Source organism: Tachypleus tridentatus, chromosome 10 (genome assembly GCF_004210375.1).
Source record: "Tachypleus tridentatus isolate NWPU-2018 chromosome 10, ASM421037v1, whole genome shotgun sequence".
In the NCBI taxonomy this organism is placed as follows: Eukaryota; Metazoa; Arthropoda; class Merostomata; order Xiphosura; family Limulidae; genus Tachypleus; species Tachypleus tridentatus.
This window is the reverse complement of record NC_134834.1, coordinates 168,140,520-168,167,502: the sequence shown is the minus strand read 5'-3', so window position 1 is coordinate 168,167,502 and position 26,983 is coordinate 168,140,520. Positions and strand designations below refer to the sequence as shown.

General features: G+C 31.9%; 1 protein-coding gene across 8 annotated transcripts in view; it reads left to right on the top strand.

The window, feature by feature from the left end:
* The window catches only part of LOC143230877 (irregular chiasm C-roughest protein-like), a 61,615-nt gene extending 35,283 nt beyond the window's left edge, over positions 1-26,332 (top strand). For 5 of the 8 annotated variants that reach the window (XM_076465159.1, XM_076465163.1, XM_076465160.1 and 2 more), the window contains 14 exons: positions 1,683-1,890; positions 2,319-2,510; positions 4,279-4,401; positions 9,106-9,212; positions 11,459-11,666; positions 12,723-12,837; positions 14,432-14,574; positions 16,064-16,318; positions 16,561-16,682; positions 19,268-19,442; positions 20,358-20,408; positions 22,079-22,189; positions 23,200-23,417; positions 24,803-26,332. In XM_076465159.1, coding sequence (XP_076321274.1) covers positions 1,731-1,890; positions 2,319-2,510; positions 4,279-4,401; positions 9,106-9,212; positions 11,459-11,666; positions 12,723-12,837; positions 14,432-14,574; positions 16,064-16,318; positions 16,561-16,682; positions 19,268-19,442; positions 20,358-20,408; positions 22,079-22,189; positions 23,200-23,417; positions 24,803-25,147 — 2,325 coding nt within the window. In that variant the 5' untranslated portion in view covers positions 1,683-1,730 and the 3' untranslated portion in view covers positions 25,148-26,332. Of the gene's footprint in view, positions 1-1,682; positions 1,891-2,318; positions 2,511-4,278; positions 4,402-9,105; positions 9,213-11,458; positions 11,667-12,722; positions 12,838-14,431; positions 14,575-16,063; positions 16,319-16,560; positions 16,683-19,267; positions 19,443-20,357; positions 20,409-22,078; positions 22,190-23,199; positions 23,510-24,802 lie in introns of all 8 variants that reach the window. The other 3 variants (XM_076465167.1, XM_076465166.1, XM_076465165.1) reach the window with 3 other exon arrangements.
* The last annotated feature ends 651 nt before the right edge of the window (positions 26,333-26,983 follow it).

Below are 26,983 nucleotides of genomic sequence, written 5' to 3'. Positions count from 1 at the left end.
GCTGATTTAGGACGTCTTGTAGCTTTGCGTGAAATTCAAAAACAAACTTACTATAAACAGTTGTGTTGTTTGGTAAGCCATCTTGCTTCAGAACAAATAATGTTTTAAATGTACTAAGATTATAAGACTATGCAGACATATATGTATAGAATTTTGATAACGTAATAGCATTTACAACATTTACAAAATAAAAATAACCTAGCCCATCCTTTCACAAGAGAAAAAAACATACAATTTAAACATAGTTTCTGGTAACGTCTTTTACGCCACTTCAGTACATAGCGTGACTTAAGAATGCAGACATACCCGATTGAATCGTTGTATGAAATATGATTTTATTTTCGGTAATAAACAAATTAGTTTTAGACAAGTGAGATGGTATGTAGTTCTTTACTTATCAGTTCCTGATTCACATTATTAACTACAGAACAATCTTCTTTTCCGATGATACTACATTAATTACTGAACGTTGTAGGTTTTAACATTTTACCCTGATTTTTAAGTATGAATTATTAGATTACAGAATTGCTTTCGAAAAATAAGTTTTACTGAGTATTAAAACTCTGTATCACGGTTACCCATAAGAGGTTAAAGAGAGCTGTTATAATGATAATAAACGCATTTTATCTCAAAATATATTAATTATGAGCATATGGTCACATATGTTGTGTACGTTATATGAATTTCATGTATTGAAGATAATAATTTATATTTGTATTCAAGGGTAAATTATTTCAAAAATACCAAATATTTGGATAACCAAATTATAATTCTTGTTTAAGTATTTTATATCAGAAATATATCAACATTTCATATAATTAAAATACGGTATTGATTTTCTTTGTATAGTACTTAATAGCCCTCCAGTGGTACAGCGGTATATCTGCGGACTCAAACCCCAAAAATCTGGTTTTGATACCTGTGATGGGAAGATCACAGAATGCCCATTATGTGGCTTTCTTCTTAATTCTAAACAAACAAACAAAGCACCTAAATTAAACTTATACATAATTTTTCTCTTCATTTAAGTTATATGTTTATAACTTTTTACGTTCTGTTTCGTTAAAAGGCGTACACAGCAGTCAGGTTTTGTGAAACGAAATGCTTCTGTGCAAAGTAAACAGAAACCACGAAACGATATGACTGAGTACAAGGTTTCTGTATAGCTTGGGTACTGTAGAAATTCGAGAATCTTTGAACCGTAAATTAATTTAACCATAATTTCCTTTTCCAGCATATACTACCCTAAAGCTACCATACATCTCTAAACTGTCTTAATTAAATTCATCAAAAACAATGATGCTTTACCAGATATTGTTAACTTTTAATCATTATGACTTAATCAAACTAGAAAATTTTACATCCTGGAAATTTAGCATTAACGTACTAAAATTTACTTCGTTTTAAGATATTTTACAGTCAATGTAATTGTGTGGTCTGTGCTTGTTTTTTGGTGATTAATCATTGCTGTTAAAGTTTCGCGACACTTGTGTTGACTTGCTTTAGGTCAGTTATTACGTCCTCAGTAATTATGTCTGATCTTAATAGCTGACTATCGTAGCGATAATGCAGAACAAACTTAAACAATGATTAAGACTCCAAGAAGGTTATGATGAAACACTAACCTGATGGCATGCACTTTATCATCAAAAGAAAAAAATAAGGATTTTATCTTCCCTTAGGGAATCTTTGCTTCTTGTAGCTGACGTAAATCAAAATACGCCTTCATAATGAAAAGAAGAGATAAGAACCAATGTCCTTCTAAGAGCGGGAAGATGAAGTCTAATAGACAATACCTGTTTTTCCAGCACTTACGCTCACCCTTGTGTCTAGTTCATTTGAGTTTCATTGTACTGGGTCAGGTGATGCAGTCCCTCGGATCTCCTCTAGGTAAGATAAGGATTCAGTTGGTTGCTAACTTGTTAGTTATTTCTTAATGTTAATAAATTCGATCTTTAAGTCACGCTAATTTTATTAACTAAATTGTAGCCTAGCTTTCTTATAGACACATATGAAATGAAATTTGTTTACACATGAGATAAAACTTAAGTTTAGTACAAACATTTTTAACATTGATATACTTACTGTTTTGACAAAAGAAAGTTCAAGTTATTAGAAACTCTTGAAATAAAAAAAACACAAACATTCCAATATCTGAATCTGATAAAACTAATACAGAAATCCAAAGAAACTAAAACAACAATCTATACTTACATATATAACTGTACTTTTCGAACTGTTTTCTGACTCAGTTTCTTTGAAATGTGAATATTTTTGCTGATTTTCTTCAATGCCATTAAACAGAAGTTTTCTAACAGACGTTATTCAACAAACATTTGCTATCCAACCTGCGGACAGGACAGCTATTAAAGGTGACAAAATTGTTCTACCATGTCGAGTATTGCACAAGAAAGGAACTTTACAGTGGACGAGAGATGGTTTCGGACTCGGTTCTGAAAGATCACTAGCTGGATTTCCCCGTTATACCATGGTCGGCAGCGATGAGGAAGGTATGGATAACTTTTCTATTTCTTTACAAAGAGTTGTAGAAGTTTTTGTCTCTACTTAAGCTAAATATTTATAAAATCTTTCGTATTGAAAAAAAAAAGGTTTAGAAACGAATATAAACGATACTTTAGCTATAGTTTCTTTCTACGTGTTTAATTCCATATAATATGAATCACCCAGCCCATCTCGTACTAAAACTAAGGAAGCACGAAATAATTTATCGCACAAAAGAATATTTCAATAAACAAAGATCATATATCAAAATTTGTACAAGTAGTAGATTTACACCGAATGTTATAATTTTACATTATCTTATTGTCACAGAATTACTTTTCTAAGTATGAGTTATAAAAATCAGAAAATGCAACGGAGAACCGAAATATAAATCATAATCAAATTATGCAACACTTAAAGAGCATAAGAGCTTACAAATAAGACAGAAAATAACACAGTTTGTTTTGTTAACTTTTAGGTTATGGAGATTTTATCCTGTTTTGTACCTGGTTAAATTTACGTATTATTCACTTTAAATCAAATCCAAATGGTTAGTGAATTCAGATAGCTAAGACGTTCAGAAACTCAAAGACACCACTGAAACTACTGAAAGCAAGCATTTTTTTTCAGTTGCCAGTAGATTTCACACACAGGTACAGCTGTGGAAATATGGTTGATATATTTAAAAACTCAGAGCACCTTTTTTTATTTTGTACGGTACTCCATCGCTCTGAGATTTGCAGTATTAAGTTCATGAGTTAGGTGCATCATTCATTTTGTTGCTTGTTTGTTTATTTGATTTGAATTTCGTGCAAAGCTGTTGTTGCTGGCAGCAGAACATTGTTTAATTTTTGTTACTTGCGGTAACTTATCATTAATTTTATGGTACTTCAATCAGTGTAACTAGCTGGAACCATTGAATTACAAATACAACTTTTAAAATAGTAGCACCAATTCTAAATATACGATATGTTAATACTTTGTAAATGAAGGACTCAAGTCCCTAGCGTCTGTTATTAGAAAAAAAAAACATTTAATAACCATAGCAAAAATTCTAAAAATACGATATGTTAATACTTTGTAAAGAAGGGATTGAAGTCCTTAGCGTCTGTTATTTGAAAAAAAACCTTTAATAACCATTGTAAAATTTCTAAAAATACGATATGTTAATACTTTGTAAATGAAGGACTCAAGTCCCTAGCGTCTGTTATTAGGAAAAAAAACATTTAATAACCATAGGAAAAATTCTAAAAATACGATATGTTAATACTTTGTAAAGAAGGGATTGAAGTCCTTAGCGTCTGTTATTTGAAAAAAAAAAACTTTAATAACCATTGTAAAATTTCTAAAAATACGATATGTTAATACCTTGTAAAGAAAGGATTCGAGTTCTCAGTGTTTGTTATTAGAAAAAAAAAACCTTGTTTAGGATGCTGAGTTTTGTGAAAGATTTTCTATAACAATCAGAAATATTTGTAATAAAACATTGAAACTTCCTTTAAATTATTTTTGAAATATATATAATGTAAATGTTATATAAAGTATAACTTCATATTAATTTAAAGATATATTAGAATTTTATTATGCTACCCATGTGAAAAATATGTTTTGTCAAAAACATCACCAAGGTGATTCTACTTTTCAGTCTCTGACAGCATGATACCAGGCTTTAGAAATCTCTTCGGTATTCAAATAACTTTATAAGCCTGATGTATTTATAATGTTAAGCTCAAGTTTTGTCACATGAAGTGACGTGTGTTTTTCCTACCTCCACAGGAGACTTTTCACTTCAAATTACTAATGTCAGCCTAGAAGATGATGCTGTGTTTCAGTGTCAAGTAGGGGCTTCTGATGGTGTGAAGGGTATCCGATCTCGAAGCGCAGTTTTTACAGTTTATGGCAAGTCTGCTCTCTTTTATCAGATGTAAACATTAATATATATATATATATATATATATATTACTTTAAACCTGTAATGTATTTGTTTTAACAATTAGTATATGTTTTATTTTTACGATAGCATTCTATTTAGCCATATTGATTCCACTTGTAAAAAAACTCATTTTATACATTACTTTTGTACCGAATGACCTGATGGGTCCATGATTTCGTTCAATACGATATCGACGATAACACGCGAGTCGCACATAAACATGTAATAAAATTATCATAAATGCCTCAGGTACTTTTATTAAGTACTGTTAAGATTTCCCATAGCAAATAAATGATTTTTTCCCAATTTATTTTCTCAGTTGTTTATACTGAGTGCTATAATTGACGAAACATCTACTCTGCATGAAGAAACATGTGTACTTCATCGGTAACGAATAGTGTAAATAAAGTTGATAATTAAAGAGTTACGAATATTTTCATATGAATTTAATATGAAACACTTATAAGGCGCTAGTTGAAACTAAAATATGTCAGTAGAAATAAAAATTTAGATTTCTTTTAAGGACAAATGTGACATATCATCAGTTTTCTGGATTTTTCTTTTCCAATGACGAGCCCCCAGTGGCTCAGTGGCATGTCTGCAGACTCACAACGCTAAAAACCGGGTTTTGATACCCGTGGTGGGCAGAGCTTAGATAACCCATTGTGTAGCTTTGTGCTTAATTCAAAATAACAACAATTCCAACGACAAAATTTAGCACCAAAACAATAGCAAATATAACAAAATAAACATATCTTAAAATGAATTTTACAGTAAAAGGATTTCGTTATGTAAAATATTTTTTGCTATAAAAACTAAGTTTTTAAACAGCCTTAAAATTTTTGAATTTTAAACTGAGAATCTTGTATTCATCTTCTACGAATATTGTTCAATGTTATTATTATAATAAATCCGCTTTGATAATGTTTTGGTGTTTTTATACTCGAAAACTATATAATTCTAAAAGCACTTGTTTTGATTCATATTTATTAAAATCTGTGAATTACCGATATGAATTGAAGAGTATGATAAACAAACAAGTCAGTGTCGCAATTGTTAATTTTTGTGAGACCTCGACTTATTGAAAGCTCCATACATTTACTACAACTAAGATGGTCGAACAGATGTGTTCGATCTAAAGATAAGATAATCAAATTATGAACTGACATTTTTGTTTGGTTTTCTGGTTCTTTAGTCCATAAAACAGTCTTTTCCCTAAATAAACAAAGAAGAAATAACAGTGTTAGAACACCAATAGGAGTTATCATAAAGATATGTGTGAACACGAGCTTATGCTAAAGATAATCCTTTTAATCAGACATCTGTAACTAGGATATTGTTAAGTAAATTAAATTTGATAACCCTCCTTATCATCGTAACCCTGAACAATTACTGACATGAGAATCACCTCAACCGTCTTCACTCCTCTCATCATGAGAGTTGAGAAAATTATGTGCAATCACTCACTGTCCCTATCTCTTATCAGTGTTCGTCAACAACGTAATCTAACGTGCTGTGCTATACAGTTGCTAATGGAATTTGGGTATATTAGAATAGCAAAATCTATCATTAATTAATTATCAACGTGATATTTAGCGTTCTCTAGAAACTTCTAAGGGGAGAGTAAATTGTGTGCTCAAAGCGAAATATATTTCAAAGATGATCTTGCATATTAAAAATTCTTTAAACGATATTTTTTCTAATCATTGTATCCAGATTGATTGATGTTAAGGACAGTTTTCGTCTATAAAGAGATACGTAATAAAAACTAAATAAGGCATGTCATAAAGGTAGAACAAAAGATATGAGTAACGTCGATAAAACATTAAACTTACATTGAGATGTTTTGTTTAATGAAAAGTAGAATAATAAACTATCATTTCATGAAATATTTATTTCTTAAAAACTAATAACAATTAAATAAGTCACTATTTTAATTCAGATGATAAAACAAAATTATCACTTTTACTCATTAAAAAGTTTCTATACAATAATTATAGTTAGTAAACTGTTTATCAATTACTTTTAAATTTTGTGCATTATTAAAGTCGGGCCAGTTAATTTTCTACTACATTTTTGTTATAAACTTAACTTCAGATAGGTTATCTGCGCTCTGTCCCTATGAGGAATAGAGCCTTGGAATTTAGCGTTGTAAATCTCCGCAAATTTCGTACAACCCCATCGGAATATCCATTACATGGGAAAAATTCATACAGTTACTTCATTCAAAATATTAAAGCAAGCCAAACACAAAAAATTCCAGTTTGCCTTATAGTAGTTTATTGTACATTCATAGATTTATATTTAAAATGCCTCTATGTGTGTGTCCGTACAAATGTAAACTTATGGGTGTAAACATTTTAACACAGAAAATAAGAATGTAGTACTGTAATAGATTTACTATTGTACAGTTATTGTAGCGTCTACGTTTGTTTAAATATAATTTTTAATGCATGTGACGTATATATTTTTAGATGCGTATTGCGCAAGTTCCACCTGTTCTTCAAATTTGTAGAAGATTATTGGGAGTAAGAATCAACAATATTTGTTTTACGAAAACGCTAGCGTGTTCCAACTTTATTGAACGTTCTAGAATCTTACGTGATTCGTATAAAAGCAGCTAGTCGTGAGACAGTAATAGAATAATATTATTGGTCGGCTACAGTCAGTGTGCTATAGGTCTCGAAATCTGTAATTGTGATAGACGCCTATTAATCGGAAAACTACAGAATTTGACCAAGAATGTTTATAGATTTCGAATATTAGAAACCGTTCAATTTCAGTGAATTACTTTGGGCGTTATTATTTCTACGAGGACATTAGATATCTTTGCCAGGAAAAATCAGTTGGTAAGGGTGTAAGGCCAAAGAAGAATAAAGCTAGCTATCTAGCATTCCTGTCGAAAGATACGTACAGGTGTGTAAACAAAGAATTAATTTGCTATTCGTGAATGTCGATAAAAGATTCAGTTCCAGACCAGGTACAAGACTCAATATTGTTTGTAAAGCTGTTGTATATAAATCATTATTTGTAATAACTAGTAATAATAACCGTTATCATAAATCGTATTGTCTTTATCTTTGAATATTAAAATATTTTTCTATTAAGAAATAAAACTGTGTATATCAATCTTGTTGGCAAACATAATAAACTTGATACATATAATATTTAATTAACCTCTAAATACAAATTTCTGGCTATTTCTGTGTGCGTTTCTCTTATAGCAAAGCCACATTGAGCTATCTACTGAGCCCACCGAGGCGAATCGAACCGCTGATTTTAGCATTGTAAATCCGTAGACATACCGCTATACTAGCGGGGGGGCTGGTTATTGGAAATAGTAATACCTCACGTACGTAACATGATAAATCGAAGACTATTATGATTTGTTTTGAACTTCGCGCAAAGCTACATGAGGGCAGTTAGTCATCACCACCCACCGCCAACCCTTGGGCTTCCCTTTTACCAATGAATAGTGGGATTAACCGTCACATTATAACGCCCCCACGGCTGAAAGGGCCAGCATGTTTGGTGTAACGGAGATTCCAACCCGCGACCATCGGATTATGAATCGAGTGCCTTAGCCATTTGACCATGCTAGGCCTCGGAGACTCGTCCGAGACATAATACATAACAATACTTAAATGAATATTAAAAGTGCATAATGAAGAGACTGAGAAGCTGAGAACTATTTCACTATTTTATATATTACAGAAAATATAGTTAGAGATGTAGAAAAAGAAAGTTTTTTTTTCTTTTCAGATTTAACAATAAAAAATCGACAAATATGTTTAACTGTGCAATATAATGTACTGTCATTCATACCTGTTTTTCTACTGTCATGTTAAACTTCGACTGTTTTAAAAAAAAGTTATGAAAATGAAAGATTGACATAAAATATTTTCACGTCATCCTCTGATTGAAAACCAAAGTGAATGTTATTGGTTTCGGATTTAACGTTAATGAGCCTTATCCATCGTAAATTTCCGCTCCTAAAAGTGTACGATCTTGATGAAGGCGTAGTGGCTACCGTGGCACCTTTCAGTAAAATAACGTTCCGGAGCTGGTCAGACTAACACAATAACAACAGCTGTTGGCTCTCATTTGTCACTGTCAAACTAAGTAGTGTGGACTAACTTTGTTATTGACGAACTTGCTGCCAATCTGCCTGATCTAGTGAATGTTAAAAGACATTGAACCTACGTATTCCTGCCAACCATTGATATATTAGATTTTAAGCAAAGGATTTAATAGCTTTATCAAAAGAAATACAATAGCGGAGACATGACTTCTCATTTCTGTTTATTTAACTAGGTTATATTAGATACTGAAATAACAGACGTGAAATAAAAAAAATAGCACACGGTTTCTCATGATATATTTATTTATATTATGGTAAATTGTTCCGTTTCGAACATGCGTATAATCATACTATTTATATAATCATTTTCTTTGTATCTCGTTATACAAAAGACAAGTCAGTGGTATAAATAAAAAAATAGAAAAAAACTCTTCCTCTGGACGACCTGCATGCGAGATATTTTCCAAAACTGCTCGAGACATTTCTCTCTTATTAAAAAGTAGCACAAAGATTGATTTATAGTTAAGTTGTTGTACTGTTCACGATCCATCAAAAGGGCCTAATTTTAACAGCCACGTTTATTTTACAGTTCCTCCGGAACCCCCACGAATACTACAGCGCGATTTTCTGGAGACAACTGCTGGCATTACAGTGGAACTAACGTGCGAATCTAATGGAGGGAAACCGGCTGCAGAGGTAAGGGTTGTCACACTTTTAACTTCTTAAGTCAGAGAAAGGAGCTTTAAAAGCAGCTTCGGTGAAGCGGAACTTTCCGACACTGTAAGAAGAGAGGAAACTAAGAAATAATACACTCGTTTGGCTAATTACTTTCTCATAGCAAACGTATTTTCATCAGTTACACTTTTAGTTTGTGATTATCGCTCATTGACGAATTTTAGTGAATACAGAGCTCGAAACGATTGGAACAGTTACTGTAAATAAATCTTACATTCATAGTGAAAGCAAACAAGTTAAACTGCTAGGCTTCGTGTCTTCTCTCAAGTAAAAATGTTTTACTAGTTTCTACTTGATCATGAAATAATTAAAATGTTGATGTGTATCATTAGTTATTTTAAAACTATATTCTATGTTCATCTCTCAAATTACTGGATTCAATGTTCCATTTTGTTTTGTCCGTAGCTGTATTTACCTCTTGTTCTGGACTTGAATCAACAGAGTGAAATTGTCAAAAACAACAGAAGTTTGTTATCAGACTTTCTTTTACTGCTTGCTATTTGTTGTAGTAATATTCATAGTGTTAGTGGACCTACAACACTGAAAGACAGGTCATCTAAGCTTGGTTTACTTTTCATGATTCTGGTTGTTCGGATGGTGTTTATCACCATATTATAATGTTACTGTTATTTTAACTCAGTAATAGCAATCCGATATGAGCGATTTGGAGAAAGGAAAGCTACACTCATTATATTGTGAGAAGAGAGAACCATTTCAGCTGTAGATCTGTATAGATGGTAGGGCTGTGTTGAAAATACGTGAAGTATTATTTTTACCAATTTTGACCCGAAATGATAGCTTGCTGAGGCTTTTACCGTTTTATCATAGTTCTCTAGTATAGGATTTTAGAAACTTGATAATTTAGGTTGCAGAACCCACTTTTTCCAAACTAATATAAATTATTAGAAAGAACTCTACGGATATATAAAAATATATACAAATATATGTTTATATATTATATTATATTTATATAATCAGTGGCAAAATATAATATTTCTTAAATTGTGGTCATATAATTTTATGGAGTATATATTTAAAGAGGTTTATTTATTCAGCTAAATTTAAACAGTTTTATCATTTATGATATATTACAGAATTGTACTCAGTAATGTAAAGTTTTTAATGTTATTTTTGTGGATATTTTTGCCTAGCAAGCATGAAAAGTACGAAAAACGTAATTATGGTATTCAAGAAGTAGCTATGTCGATGAATAATACTGAAGAAGGGCAGTTTTCTGTTTATTAAAATACATTTTAACCACATGTTATAACCTAAAAGTTAAGTATTTTTTATGAGCTACTGAATTCACTCATAGAAAAAAAACACACTTCAAACCAATTATATACCTTAAGCAGTAGTAAATAAAAGTGTTATCTATACAATTTATATTACCTGAGCTATTAGACAGTGTATGTATTCCTACATCTTAGACCCCAGTATTATATTTTAAACGTTATCATTACATATTCTAGCTTTATCTAATTCTGATCCTGAGGAATAAGTATGCATTTCGAGTTTACTTGGTTTATAACCATACCTATAATTATTACCGAAACTTGTACTATTTAAGACAAGTAGACTCAAGTATGTTGCTCATACCAATACGGTTCAAGCTCTGTATTCTAACTGAAGTACTTCAAGAATTACTTCAGTGTTACTCGTGTACGTAGATAAAGACTTTAAAAGTTATTTGTAATCGCGAGTTTAAAATATCATTTTTTATCATGTTGTTTCTCACGGTAGACAAAATGAACACGAAATATTATAATTATGAATATTTTATAGCATCTAATGTGGAAAATACATCGGAGTAACACAACTACAAGGAATCATATTTACCTTTGAACTATAACGACAAAACATTGTTTCTTTTCTAATTTATCGTTGTCTATCAGCAAAGTGGTTGCAAAGTTGGATTTGTAGCGCTAATCTGCTCAAATAGTAATTCTAACGTTCTCGTTTCTATAACACCAGAAGTCCAAATACGGTATATATATATATATATATATATGCCTGTATATGTATAATAAAGAAACAAGAATAACATATAAAGCGATAAAATAGGGAATTTCTCACTTCTTTATACATGCACGTCCTAATCGATGGACATAAACATGTATTTGAGTATAATTTAATCTTTATACATGCATGTACTAATCGATGGACATATATATAAGTGTATTTTACTCTATGACGTATTTTTCTAGTTGGCTTGGTTGGATGGAGAAGGTAACGTGGTCACCGAAAATATCGAGTTTACCACTAAACTACTTGGTGATAACAAAAGAGCCAACGCTGCACTCAAATGGACTTTTAAACCAAGGCGGGAACATGATGGGAAGTCGTTTACATGTCGCTCTGAGAACCCTGCTCTAAAGCAACCAAGGGTAGCAACAATCAAACTTGCAGTCAAATGTGAGTACTGATTTTTTTTTAGTATTAGGATCTCTGTCTGCGAATAACTTGCTATTCTTATGATGTATCCGACATAAATTAAACTTAATTTTTCTACTAACTATTTGTTTGTTTCGTAATATATTTGTCAAATGTCACGTTTCTGAACTCTGCGAACGTTGAATTCACTTCTTTCTGGAACAAATTATCTATACATATTATATACACGCATTTATTTGATTTCATCTCACTTAGTTTAAGCCAAATTTTCTAGTCTGGTATGTTAAGAACACTGTAGATTTCGTATTGTGCTTTTGTAGCCAAAATAGTTTCCACCGACACTGTGAAGTTGGAGAAAAAAGGCACTAATCCTTTGCTGAGTGAAATTAACTCAATATTCTTCACGTATAGAACAGTCAGGTATTTGATCCAGTCTCATTCCAACTTAACTATTACCATCACTTTTTTATTTCCAAAGTACGATTTACTCCTCCTGTTCAACTTTTTTGTTTTCTTTTTCACATTTGAATAGCAGGATTTGTCAATTTCTGTTTCTTTGTAAAAAATGTAGTGGTCAGGAGATTTTTAGATATGATTTTATATCCTACTACTGATCACTTATGTTAACATAACAAAACATATGTAAGATATAGCTGCTATTATTAAATGAGACATGTATCACTTGAAGTTTGAAGTAAAACTATTTAATTTGATTTTTTTTTCAGTATTCCTCGGTGACTGCAAACCTGAATTTAATCCCAAGCAGACTTTGTAGCGAAAAACAGTCAAATATCATCATTGTTTTTTATCATCCACAGCGCGTTACACACTGGTTTTTAAATGACTAAGAAAAAAGTTCCGTTAATCAATTAGATGCGCCTAGAAATTGTAATGTCACATTATTTCATAGGGTAATCTTGTGTGCTGCTTACAGACATGCACCTGAAGTTGTCAGTCTATGCATCTAGTGCTAACTCGAGGTACTGAACGGCTTTAAGCTTTATCCCTTTTTATCTATAAAGGGGATAAGGTTGTGTCACTATATAGCTCAGTAAGAATGATGAATGGTTATTACAGATCCCCCTGAAGTTACCTTAACGTCAAACAGAAAAAAAATCACAGAATTCGATGATGTACAATTCACTTGTGACGCCGTGGCAAATCCAGGGAATGTGAAGTACAAGTGGTACAGGTAGGTGAGCTTAATATATAACTGCCTTGTTTTAAAGAGAGCTTTTGTTGTTTATAAGCTTATAGATTTCTTCTCCGTAACTTAAAGCCTAGAATATTTTTATTGTTTTACGCGAACATTCTGAAGTACGTGTTTTTGTTTTTTGTGACAAAAAGTTTCAGCACTTTATCCAATAAATGTTATATTTGAAACTCATTCTGAAATATAAATATATTTAAAACGAACTAAAGCAGTAACAAAAAGTTTCAGCACTTTATCAAATAAATATTATATTTGAAACTCATTCCGAAATGTAAATCTAGGTAAAATGATATAAAACACTAACAAAGTTTTATTCCAACAACAACAACAAGAAAAAAAGAACTGGTACCAATTTACAGGTCCGTACATTAGTATAGTATGATAGAACAAACTGACAAACAACCGTATTGTTTGGTACAATAATTATCTGAAAACTTCAGTGTTTATATCTTATCAAGAGTAAACGGTTAATCAAAAGAAAGAAATTTAAATAAACTTGACTTTAAAACTATGGGTTTGATTGGTTAAAATATCGAAGTTTTGCAAGCCAAGACGGCTAATTGTTCTAATAAGAATTATACTAGGCTGTCTATATTCCTTCGTTTAACGTATTCATTAATCTGGGGTGGTCCCCAGTGGCACAGCGTTACGTCTGCGAACTCATACCGCTAGAAACCGGGTTTTGATACCAATGGTGAGCAGAGCACAAATAACTCCTTGTGTAGCTTTGTGCTTAATTTTAAACAAACATTAATCTGGATATTTATTTGTGTAAGTCAAAAGATATATTAGTACTGCTGTATCACAAACCTCTGATTTTGAATTTCTAATGAACAAATTGACAGAAATGTAAAGAAAGCATCTGCAAGTTGAATTTTTTTTTTATCGGAAATATTAAATCTAAGCTTTCCTTTGTATGGAAAAAGTATCTGGTTCTGAAGAATGATCATCTTGTGTATAAACGAAGGTGTCACACTGGAATAATATTATGCAGAGTTACGCGCTGCTTTATATCAATACCAGTATATTTTGATGTTTTAGGATATAAATCATATTGTACTTATAAATATAGTCAACCATTGACACGAACTTAAAACATTTTTGTTCAGAGAGAGCAGTTTCAATTATATACTAATAAAATACATATTTTTGTTTGTATATAATTTTAATAATATATAAAACTTACAGAAAAACTAAAATAGAAATCATTAATATTTTTTTCTGAGTTATAGGATTAATAAGTTGAGCTTAACGAGTACAAACTTAAAAACCCAAATTACGAAATGAGTTCTAATTTAACTGTTAGTGTGTATTAAATATTTTCAGCTGAAATAATTTTCTTTACTTTGGGGTGTAAAGTAAAATACAGACTTCCAATACCGTATGCTGTATGACATTAGTTTTATTGACATTCTTGTGAATTAATAGTCACTACGGATAAAAACAAAAACATGGTGATCATAACTGAGCACTTTGTTACTTTTGTATTCCAGTTTCACAATTGTTTTCTTTTTATTTTTTGTTTTTGCTTAAGATATCAATACCAACGATTTGTACTCATACATATTTTCAGGAATGACGAGTTGATTAAGGACGACCACGTCACAACCTTCACCATACGTAAAGTGACAAGACAATTGAACGGACAAAGAGTCAGCTGTGAAGTGACCAACAAAATAGGAACAACAAAGTCCACTTATACTTTAAATATATTTTGTAAGTAGAGAAAAAGTGTTAACTGAATTGTCCTACCCTACACTTGGATATGTTTTTGCATTATGGTTAAAACGGACCAATAATTAGCTAATATTGATGTTGTTATCCTACTTCACTCAAATTACTGTAGAAATTAATCTTGATAAACGATTTAACTAATTTATATCTAGTTATACGTATATGTAATTTAATACTGACATCGAAATTTCTTCTTTAACATGTATTTCATTTCAATTTTACCTATAATTGAAATTTCTAGTTTTCTTGAGCTAACACGTTTTTCATATTTTTACCATGAAAACATACGGTAAAGTAAAAGATATGTAAAATTTACATACTATTTCTGAATCATTTAAAATCTAAAGTAAATGTGTAAGAACGTGAAATCAAATTAGAATTTAATCAAGAGATGTTCTGATGTAAACCTGTCAGCAAGTTTCGACTAGAAAGTGTTTGGAAATATTTTAGAGGGACCGTTTTAATAATGTTGTGGAAAAGCCCCTGGGATAGCTGTCACTAGGAAATGGTATACTATTAAGCGGATTGCTATTTACTGTAAATTCAGCTCATTTTAGATGAAAGCTAATATCACTAGTGTCAGTTGATTTGACACTTCATTCGCAGATTAAATACGAATACATAGAATCAAGCCAATCTGTATACAATATTTTGATTTAAACGAATCTATTTGTGTAACTGGTATCAATAAGTATTTTTGTTTACAATTTGGACTAATTCTGACAGTCTAATTAGTTCTATTCAATTGTTTTCGAAAGGTTTTGTGAAAATGAAATAAATAGTTTAATGAAGTTATTAAGTAAGAATCTAATTGTCTGGTGAAATTTGACATTTCATCTAGCTTTAATTTTCTTTGGAATCAAATATTAGTCGTTCCGTAAAGCCGAACGATTTTAATGTAAATAAAGTTTACTTTCAAGATCTTCAACAGAAACGTTAATAAATGACATTCTTTGCTAATATGAATATTCAAAGCCCTTTTAAACATAATTTTATTATTGTTTATAAACAATTTTTTCGAAATCTTTGTGTCATTTGATAATTTCATAATATTTGAAAATTATGTGAAAACCTTCATATTCCATGAATGCTAAAAAGAAAATGTAAGTCAGCTTAAAAAAAGTACTAATTGACTGAGAAGGGAAGTCAAATATGAAAAAAACCAACAACGACCAAATATACTGTCAGATATCTTATTTACTTTATGGTTCCATAAAATAACGTATATATATAGTAAACTTCAGTTTATGTTCGAGATTCATCACGTATGTTGCCCCCCCATTGACTCAGCGGTATGTCTGCGGACTTACAACGCTAAAACCGGGTTTCGTTACCCGTGGTGGGCAGAGCTCAGACAGCCCATTGTGTAGCTTTGTGCTTAATTCAACATAACAAATAACAAATTATCTCGTATATTCTAAAAATAATCTATTTTATCAGTTAATCACAATTGATTTCTTAAACTGAGCAGATGGGCCTGTGTTTAAATCATCTTTGGAAAACATAGCAGCAGACCCTGACAAAGAAGTACGACTGGTTTGTGCTGTCGATGGTAACCCGCCCCCTAAAATTACCTGGACGTTTGAGAAGAGTTCTCAGATCATTGGGACAGAGAGGGTTTTGATTCTTCCCCGGGTGACACCAGACAAAACTGGGAGATACACCTGTAAAGCTTCAGTACCAGGTTTTCCTGAGCTCTCTTCAGACTCCTTGGTTTTTATTAAAGGTATAGCAGTAAATTACTAACTCATCTTTCTTTATGTTTAGACTAAAAAGCTTTCAATATTTTTGTGACTTACACAGACAAAAGTAACAAATGAATAGTAAATAACTAGTGTTTACTGCATATTGTTGTTATGTTAATACATCATTAGGAAGCTTCTATACAGTTAAAGAAATTAGTTAAAAGTTATTGTTAATGTAATTAACTGTTCTCAGAACTAAGTAAACTAACTTTGCTATCTGTAGGACCCCCTTTGATAAAAAGTCCAGCTGTCCAGTATGGCATCGAGGGACAACAGGTGAAAGTAGAATGTTCAATCACGTCAGTACCAGAACCTTCCCGTGTTGTTTGGATCAAACAGTCACAGGTAACATATTACGAAACAGAGCATAACGCAAGCAGAAGCAAATGAATTGTGTCTAGTAGAGGGAGTATTTTATTTAAAGTGGATATTAATATCATGTTCGGGCTGGTACAGCGTTAAGTTTACGGATTTACAACGCAAAAATCAGAGATTCGATTCCCTTTCTTGGACATAGCAGATAGCCTGATGTAACTTTGCTATAAGTAAAATACACATGCAATTAATATCATAATGTTACTAAAGTTAAAAGAGAAAATACCGTCACTAGAGTACTTAAAATTTGATATCATGTCAGATTCATAAGTTTTCAGTACATTTCTCGAAAAATATTTGTCAGAAACTTCCTGAATATTAACTTTTGTTTAATTAAAACGTTTATTACTTGCATCAGTTTCAACTGAATCTAGGAGAAACACGACAGCTTGTAAAACACTATGTCTAACAATTTAGTAAAAAGTTTTATTTATATTATCAAAATAATAGTTTATTTAACTGTTAATTAAAAGCGTATTTTAGAAAAATAAATTTCATATAAATTTGTGTGTGTTTCTTACAGCAAAGCCACATGGGGCTATCTGTTTTGTCTAACGTAGAGAATCGAACCCGTGTTTTTTGTGATGTAAATCCGAAGACTTACCGCTCTCTAGTGGGGAACTCGAAAGAATGTTTCGAGATACATGGTATATTCTTTTGAATATTCTATCTGCTTATTAAGGATTAGATATGGACAGCGTTTCATTGATTGGTATTGCATATTGTTTGACAATTATAGGCACTTGCCGAAATGGTGTAACGGCACTTCCATATCCTAGAGAGTTATTTATCGGCATTTCTCATCGTAACCAGAAACTCATATCTACGCTCGTACCTCCATTTTAATTTCGCCTCCTGTTGTGAATACCAATATTTTTCTACTCATTTCAATTATTGAATAAGTATATATATAGCAAAGTCTCTTCAAGTGGCCTAGATGTAATTAATTTCTGTTAATACGCAATGACTCACTTACTGTTCAGTAGTCCATTATGTTGTTTACGAAGTCATTTCACAGATCATAACGTTTACTACAACCGTTACTGCTATAAGAACTCTGAGGGTGATAAATATGTATATTAAAGACATACGTTAAATCACATATTGGTCTGAAAACTCTCATGTTTTTACACATATCATTAACTTTGTCTAAACTCCGATTTGAGATTCTGGTGGTTGATATGTCGAAAATGGTGACTGGAAAACAGTAAACTCATTTGTTCTTGTTCAGTGTGAATTATAGTAGGTATACGATGCTTGGGTTCCATCGAACAATAAAGAGAAATGATGACATAAAGAATTGAAAGATGCAAGATCTGTTCTTGCTAAGAGCAATATTGGATGACTCAGCATATGTGAAGAACACTGTCATCCGAGTAAAAGGACTCGCATATTTGAATATGCCGAATCACTTTTCCCATCCACATTTGGAACATGATGCTGTTACTGGCATGTGCCTCTTCTAGAATGATGGGTCACCAACGCATTTTGTTCTTTATGTCATAAAAAAAATGGGAATATTTCTAACTGAATTACTTGCTATAGTGACCTCGCCAGAGGGTTAACTTAACGAGCTGGACTTTTGGTTGTGGGGACACATCTAAATAAACCCCATGTCAATCTATATTTTTCGATCTCATTGGTCATAAAAAAGGAAACATTTAACGTAGTTCCAGAACATGTGCTTATCAATGCGTTTGACAAGTGGTGAAGACGTGTAAAAGTATATGGTGGTTACCAAAGGCTGAGTGAAAGTAGTATCAGACTTGATGATGTGTAGTCTGACATCAATATCACGTGTGAAAGTTATAACACTTTCATATCCTGCTACAACTATAGTATATGTTTTTCATGTGATTTAAAAATGGCTTATAAAGACTAAAAATGCTTTTATTTAAGATATTATTGGTGTTCTACCTGAATTTCTACGCTATTTTCTAAATGAACTTGATAACGTGAACTATTATTCTACTAAGAAAAACAATAAGTTTTTTTCTGTTAGTTTCGACTAATACCAAACTAATGACTTTGTAACTTTAAACAAGGACACACAGATGTGTTTTCTATGCTATTTTTCTTAGTGGCACAGAACTTATTAAACAACGCAGAAAATTCCAACGAGCAATCTTATTGTTGGGCTAATATATGATGTACTTTCTCTTACCAAGCCAATTCGATTCTTATAGGATTTTGTTGTTTCAACTGTAATGGTAACATCAAGACATACCAAACAAAGGAGCTACCGAATTAAGTTTCTCAAACTGCAGTATCTCAAAACTTTGTTTGTAAAATATTCTTCTACTAATTAATAATGAATCTAAACAAGGATTTCGTATAAATGACAACAAGCAGTGATAATATACACTATTGACTCCAATGTTACTAACTCTCTGGAATTAAATACTATCATATTTCAATGACAGCACCCTTCACTGTAGGTAATTAACAGGGCTGAACTAGCTAGCACTAAGCCTTTCATCTGTCACCCTAAACAAACTATTAATTATTGATTCTGTACTCCTTGTCTTATCGTTCTTCACGTGTTCTTGGTTCAGGTAGTTGATATAGATAACTCTGAGGGATACGAAATCGTGACAGAGCCGCTACTGGACGGACTTAGAAACGTCCTCATCATCCACGAAGCGGAAGAGAATGACTTTGGAGACTATAACTGCTCAGTTTGGAACTCTTTAGGCCATGACAGTATGCTAATATCCGTCAAAAGACAAAGTAAGACAATTTTTTTCTTTTATCTTCAATAATTATTTCAAGAGAAACATTCGTTCTGTATTCAAACTTTTCTACAGTGTTGATAATGTCTATAATTACCATAAACAGTACAAAACATTTGAAATAAAGTACGCATATGATTGCAGTAGTATTTTAATATCATTGCTATTCACAAATAAATATTTTGCCATCAGAAATAAAACAAATATCTATAGAACTACAAGGTCCATGTAAACAAAGCTATGTGTGTGTGAAAACAGAGTAGCGTAATATTAGGAAAGGTTTACTTTAACTAAAGAAGACGTTTTTATGTTTTTATATGCGTGATTAATTTTATGAAAATAATCACATATATTTCTGTTTGTTCTCCTATACAAGAAACATCTTGCTTCACATGTGATAACCATTGTACATCAAACTGTTTCATGTGTCTTCCCTGAATGCTAAGAAACTCAATCAGGTTTCTTATTGAAGTATTGAAAATACGTTTTGCTATGTTGTCATATAGCTCATTACTTTATGATAACCATTGCACATCAAACTGTTTTAGGTTTCTTCCCTGCATGCTGAGATGCCCAATTAGATTCGTTGTTGAAATATGTATTTAAAATACGCTTTGCAATGTTGTCATATAGCTACATATTGGTTGTTAAATTGTCAGTATACAAATATTTTTGTAGCCAGTGCACACGGTTCTGTCGAATGCATGTTTTCGAAATGACTAATTGTTAAAACTAACTTTGTAACTTATTTTTGATAATTTAGCAACCGTGACGTCATATTCTACTTAACATAATCATGCCTTTCAGTTTTTTTTTTAACAGTTTTCTAAATTTAGACCTCTTACTTGACTTTTGTTTCTTGCACGATGCATGAAAATAGATTTTTGTTTATTTTATGTATGATTATTCTCAGCATGTGATGATGTTGGCGGGGGTGTGCCGACCATACTTTGCTCTGTGACAGGTAAGCACATTTTGTAGATAAACGTTTATGATCATTATGGCAATTTTTTTTGACAGAATGTAATAGAAAAGCTTAGCAATATCTACTTTATTAACAGTAAAACATGGCATTTAAGGTATTTTTTTATCATGTAAGAGGTAGTGTGAATTGAAATATATAGAAAACTCAAATGCAAAAAGTGTTTGATTACTTTTCGTTTTCAAAACAATATTCTTCTGAATAAAATATTTTACTGAATATATATGCAGTTTCATTGATATGTTTGAAATCTACTAAATTATAAATCAGAGGAGCAATTATTTTATATGCCAAAAGTACTGAATTAGCAAAGAATGGGTAGGTAATCCACACCTTACTCATTCAAAGCTATTCCGGATTTTTTGTTTGTAAAACGTCTATTTGTTCTGGACATATGAGAAATAAAACAAATGACATTCTGTTAAGCTTTCCACCTATTATTAAATTACTAATTAGTTTAACATGCAGCTTTGATCTGTTATTGGACAATAATTTTTTTCATTCTTAGTAGATACAATAGTTGATAGGTGTACTTATTTAAATTTTTCTTTAACTAATCATTTCAAAATAGTGTCCTCTTGTTTAAATACTGTATCTGCTCATGCGTCGATTTTTTAGGCAGAAAAAATATTTTTATGCAAAAACAACCAATATGGAATTTGAGAAATACTCTTTATACAAAATTTGTGAATGTCAAACTTTTGATGATTTCTGTTAATAACTGACACGCTCTGAAAATACATCAATTGTAGTTTGAGATATAGAAAAATACACTCGATGCTATTAAGAATATTTGAAACTTTCAGTTACATATGATGTTTTTTGATGAAGTAATAACTTCTGAAGTTCATATATTAAAAACTGAAATGTATATAATCTTATTTTTAATAATAACTTATTTCTAACTACCAAAATGGTGTTGGTATAAATGAAATTGATGTCTAAATGGCCACGTCACCAGAAAGTCTGTAAGCTTCCTTTGGCTAACATTCTTTGAAAGCGAATCTAATTTTATCCAATTGTTATTTTTTAAAAGAAAATTTCATAAGACACACCTGAGAAAATATCAAAGAAAAACTAGCAGTTTACAGACATTTTCTTAGCTTTTATTCTGTGGAAGCTGATAATTTGAAGTTAAGTTAAAGTCATTAATCGTATATATACTTCTTAAGTCTCTTTTCCCTTTAACTCTGAGTGCAGCTAAGATATGCGTATGTCGAGGTAAAACTTAACACTTTTGCTTAGGTCTTTGTACTAAAAAACGGGATTTTTCTATAGTGTTGATTTGAAATGTAGTGTAGGCCATAGCGAATATTTTGCAAAGAAAACCAAATATAGCAAGACACTCAACAAACCTTTCATCTTCATTAAGCTATACTTGAATGATTACCGAATCAATGAAACGTACGAAATACCTAAAGCGTGCACACTTGAACACGTAAATATCCACAGCTAAAAACGTTGCATGAACTACAGCAGAAATGGCATCTCTATTCGGGGTTTACCTATGGTCTATACCAATAAGCATCTGAGTAATTAATTCCTAACGTTTGATATTTGTAATGGAACCTAGTCTTAAGTTGTGTATACTTCATTAGTTTTATTGCAAAATTAAGCCTGCAGGTGTTATTAACTGCTTTCTGATTATCTAGAGAGTCTACCTATGTTAATCATCTTGGCTGGTGTGATAGGAGGCATCGTTCTTATTGTTTCTGTTACCATAGTGATTATTCTTTGTCTTCGTAAAAAGCCCACACCGAAAGGTAAAATTCAAGTCTTGTACTTAAATAAACTATGCTAACTTTGACTCATTTAGAGTATGAATAAAATTAATAAAGGAGAGTAATAGCGAAACAAGAACAAAAACTGAAGACGTTTATTTACATTTTAAAATGATACTGTAAAATAGATAAAACGGTCAATGAGGATAAATACTGAATGGTAGCAACTTGAATTTCTTAAAGTACACAGTATTGATTTGCACACCCATAATAGTTTGAATAGTAACATTTCACGTGCAATTAATATGAGCAAATATGCAAAGTCAGATATAAATATTTATCTAGTGTGTTAATTAATTTAAAGTTTTTGTTTTTTCGTTTTGTACTCACACTGTACCGTGTGTTCATTTTTAGCGAAGAATGTTATTTGAATCCCTTAAAAGAGTATTTGGGAAAGTGAGATCTTTTTCTTTATACTTGGAATTTTATGTGCATAATCAAGATGTATTTAGTTAATTCTATAGTAAATTTGATCAGGTATTTGTTTCAATAATTTGACATGTGGTGTTTACATTTCTGGCTAGCTGACTTACAAGTCTTTCCCCAGCGTTTTAGATAAGAGTGGAGATCAGACATGTGTTTGTTTATAGTTAAGTACAAAACTTTACAATGATTTATCTGTGCTGTGCCCACCACAGGTATTAAAACCTGATAATTAGCATCATAAGTCTTCATAACAGGAGGGTTGCTCAAATATCTAAAACTATCTCTTTCATTTCTGTTAAGTAAATTGATAATAGGCACGTTCCTGAGGATAGAATAACTGCTTAAGTTATTTCTATTTTTAAAAGAGATTGATAATTGTTACCTTAAAAATTATAGTTCAGATTCTTTACTGGGAAAATTCTAGATATTATAATTGAAGAATATTATTTATTTACGTTCCAAAATTTGTTTTGTGAAAACCTTAAAGTGTTAATAAATTCATTTGTTGCGACCATTATTACCAAGACGTTGGTTTCAACAACAGTTACTACTATTTTTATTTACAGGTAATGAATTTGGAACGGACAACAAAGCAAAGCAATCTGATTCAGCTTCGTCTGGCGATTCTGACCTGAAGGTGGAAATACGAACAGCTTCGTCCTTATCAAATAATGAACATGAAAGGAGTTGGGAGGAAACGAGTGACACAACGCGTACACATGATCCCCCAGATATCTACAAGTACAACATGGACTACACCGAACCAAGATTTCCTCCAAAACTGGTTGGTAATACTCACTGTTTTCTCAACTTCCAACCATTAGTTTGCTTCAGGCACAACGACGCAGCCACGGCAACAGCACCTTCCTCTTTTACGTTAGTGCTCAAATAATCGATTTGTCCCACTTTATTCATTGACTTAAACTTCAGAGGAAAACATTTTTTCTTATCGTAAAGCTTGCAAGGTTTACGGTAAATACAGAAGCTCTTGTTTAGACAATCTGAACAATAAGTACCTAGCTCTATTTTAAAGTGATTGATGTATGGAAAGAAAAATACCATTTTTTTAGGTTTAGTCGAATGATTTATATGTTAGGCAAACAGAAGTTTATGAGCTATTTTGTCTTTCTCAGGCAATGGTATACGTTGGAGTCACTGCGTTTCTTATAGAGACATGTACGGAGTAATTTGAAATTTAAATTACAGCATCTTTCTGAATGGAAACGTTATCGTTTCGGTTTTCATTCTGTGGTTCGTTATAAATGTATTGAACGAAAACGTTGTCTTTGTTATCTAACAGCCATGATCTACGTATATGAAGTATACAGTTGATTCATTTAAAAGTGGTGTACCATTCCCATTGCAAATGTAAATCTGTTTATGACCGTAAGAATGAATTTTCAGAAAGATAATTATTGAAAAAAATATTCGTTTAGAAAGATACTTATTGATAAAACAATCTGAAGATATGTTTATGTTAGTTAGTTTTCGTTGTTTATTCACAGCAAAAAAAAAGTGATTATTGTTTGTTTTTGAATTTCGCGCAAAACTACACAAGGGCTATCTGCACTAGCCGTCCCTAATTTAGTAATGTAAGCCCAGAGAGAAAACTGTTTGTCATCACACCTACCACCAACTCGTGGGGTATCCTTTAACCAACGAATAATGGGATTGATCGTAACATTATAACTCCTCACAGCTGAAAGGGCGAGCATATTTGGTGTGACGGGGCTTCGACCTGCGACTCTCTGATTACGTGTTGAGCGCCTTAACCAGACCGAAAAAGTGATTAAAAATAAATGAGGTTTCTTTCTGGCTTTTCATAAGCATTGGGAAAGATTCGTATAATAAACTCCCATCTAATTTCCACTTTTTGTTTATTTTTTAATTGGATTTACAGAAGAGAAAGGAGTTGCTGAGGGATTTTGTTTAAATTATTTTTTGTCTTTTGCTTCAATGGCGTTTCTGAAAAAAACAAAAACGAAGATGTAAACAAATCTTCAAGATTGTTAGCCTTTGAAAAAATTGAACACTATTGTAGAACTGTTTAAATTAACAACTTTTTCTTGACGTAACTCTCGTAGCGAATTTTTATTATCTAGTTCATATTAATTGAGTAAGAAATGTATATTAGTTTGGGCTTATTGTTACTTTCTTTACTTTTTATAGGAGACCCAAAATAATAATGGGTACATTCCCTATGTGGACTATTCCCGAGACTACAATCCTCCCATAGCTCACCTAAACTCTAGTCGAGATAGTGGACTTTATGACAGTTCTCCCCAACTCCTTAATGACTTGGGCCATCCATTGGATCCCAACTTCCGAGCAGCTTATGCTAACCCTTACAGGAGGACTTCTCAGGCTAATCTACCTTCTGATCAGGGCCTTTACGGAAGCACCAGGGGTAACAGTCCTCCCCCTCAAGTACCCTCTCTGCCTTCTAATCACTACATCACCAGCCAAAACCTTCCATGCCACCTGAAACCTGGAACTTTAGCGACCCATGTTTGACAGTGGGAGGAAAGTGTACTGTGAATTAACAGTATACTGTCGTTGCTCAGAGGCCAGCTCATGCACACCAACAGCTTAATTGGCCCATTTAATACTCATGTTTGTCACTACAGCGGGCTTCCTTGTCCGATTTTACTGGTCAGTATGCAGCGTTAGCGATTATGAACAAATAATGTTACAACAGGTGGCGTTCATCTTCAGTGGTCAAATCTGTGAGTAGTACAAACTCCAGTCAGACCTCCCAAAATGGTTACTTGAAGAATGACAATCCTGGTCGTTTGCCTGTGATAGGAAATTTGAAGAAATTAAAATGTACGTTTGGAAACTACTGGGAAACCAGTAATCTTGTGGCATCACTGATGTCATCTTTCCATCTATGCAATAAGTTTTTCTTCGTGGAATATATATAAATAGCCATGTTGATCCAGATATTATCATTTTCCCACACCTTGTGATCAGCTGCCTTTTTTCTCGTGGTGCTGTAGCTTGTGACTTAGACCCTCGCTAGACTGTAAATGTATCATAAACTTTAACCTAACCAACCGGATTATTTTGTGGTAGAAGTAAGGACTTCGTACCATTTGTCGTTAGTATTATTATTATTATTAGTATTATACTTCAAAAAGAGCAATGATCAGTTGTTAGTCCACCTAATTTCTTATCTTCCAGTATCTCTGCCTCATTATCAAAATGTATAACAACATATGTAGTATAATGTGTCTATATATAATTATCGTATTGTGTGAAAAAGTAGTGTAGTGTAATCTGTTTTTCGTAAATTTTGACTTAACTTGTTGCTGTTAACTCTGTTACTCGCCAATTTTTGGAAGTCGTGATACTCGGTCTCGCTGTATACATTATCAGTGCCTCCTAGTCGCTGTCAATGGATGTAATAATACTGTTGTAAAGCCTGTGTAGCATTACGTGATGTGGCATTTCTTCACAACAACTACTGAGGACTTAACGACAATACCGAGTAAGAAAGAAACTGTCGACATGGAAAGATGAAAATGCGTGTAAGATTTGTTTATTCTAGAAATGTTGTATATAATGTATAGGCTCTGTTCAAGTCAAAAGATACGTTGTTTTACTGACTATTTATGAAGCAAGCTGCTTCATGGACATTTATTTGCTGTGAAGGTTACACATTGTCAATGTTGAATGGCAATAAAAGCGTAAAGTCAAGTGTAAGCTCAAAATTATTTAGTTTCTGGAATATGTATATGTATCGACTTCTAACTTCGTGTACGATATAAAATACTGTTTTCAGCTACGTAATATTTCAAGCTTCAAAATTCATGCAAGATTTAAGCTTCTAATAATCACTACTTAAAATGATTACAAAATTACTCGTATTTAGTAAATAGGATATAGTAATTTGTAAAAGATATTGTAAAATTATGGATATTATGTCAGTTATACCAAAGACAATTCGGATACTGATTCCATAACAACAATCCAAAACTCGACGAATTAAATGAAAAACGTATGTCCAATATGACTGACTAAATATATATATATATATATTCATATGTGCAATATAGCTATCACCTGCAGTTTTTTAAAGTTTTGATTGAACGACATACGGAACGTCATTCTTTTTCTTATTGGTTTAAATAACATAACTCATGACACTAATCTCCATACTAAAATTTGAAATTGATTACATGGTGTTATGATAATTTGAGTAATATGAAGATATGTTTTAGGACATTTTAAGGGCTTCAAGCATCTAAGACATAACTACCATTTATTAAAACATTTAAGTACATGTAAAAATAAAAAAATAATAATTTTGCTAATCTAATTATTTCAGTTTCAAGGTGTTTTGGGTCT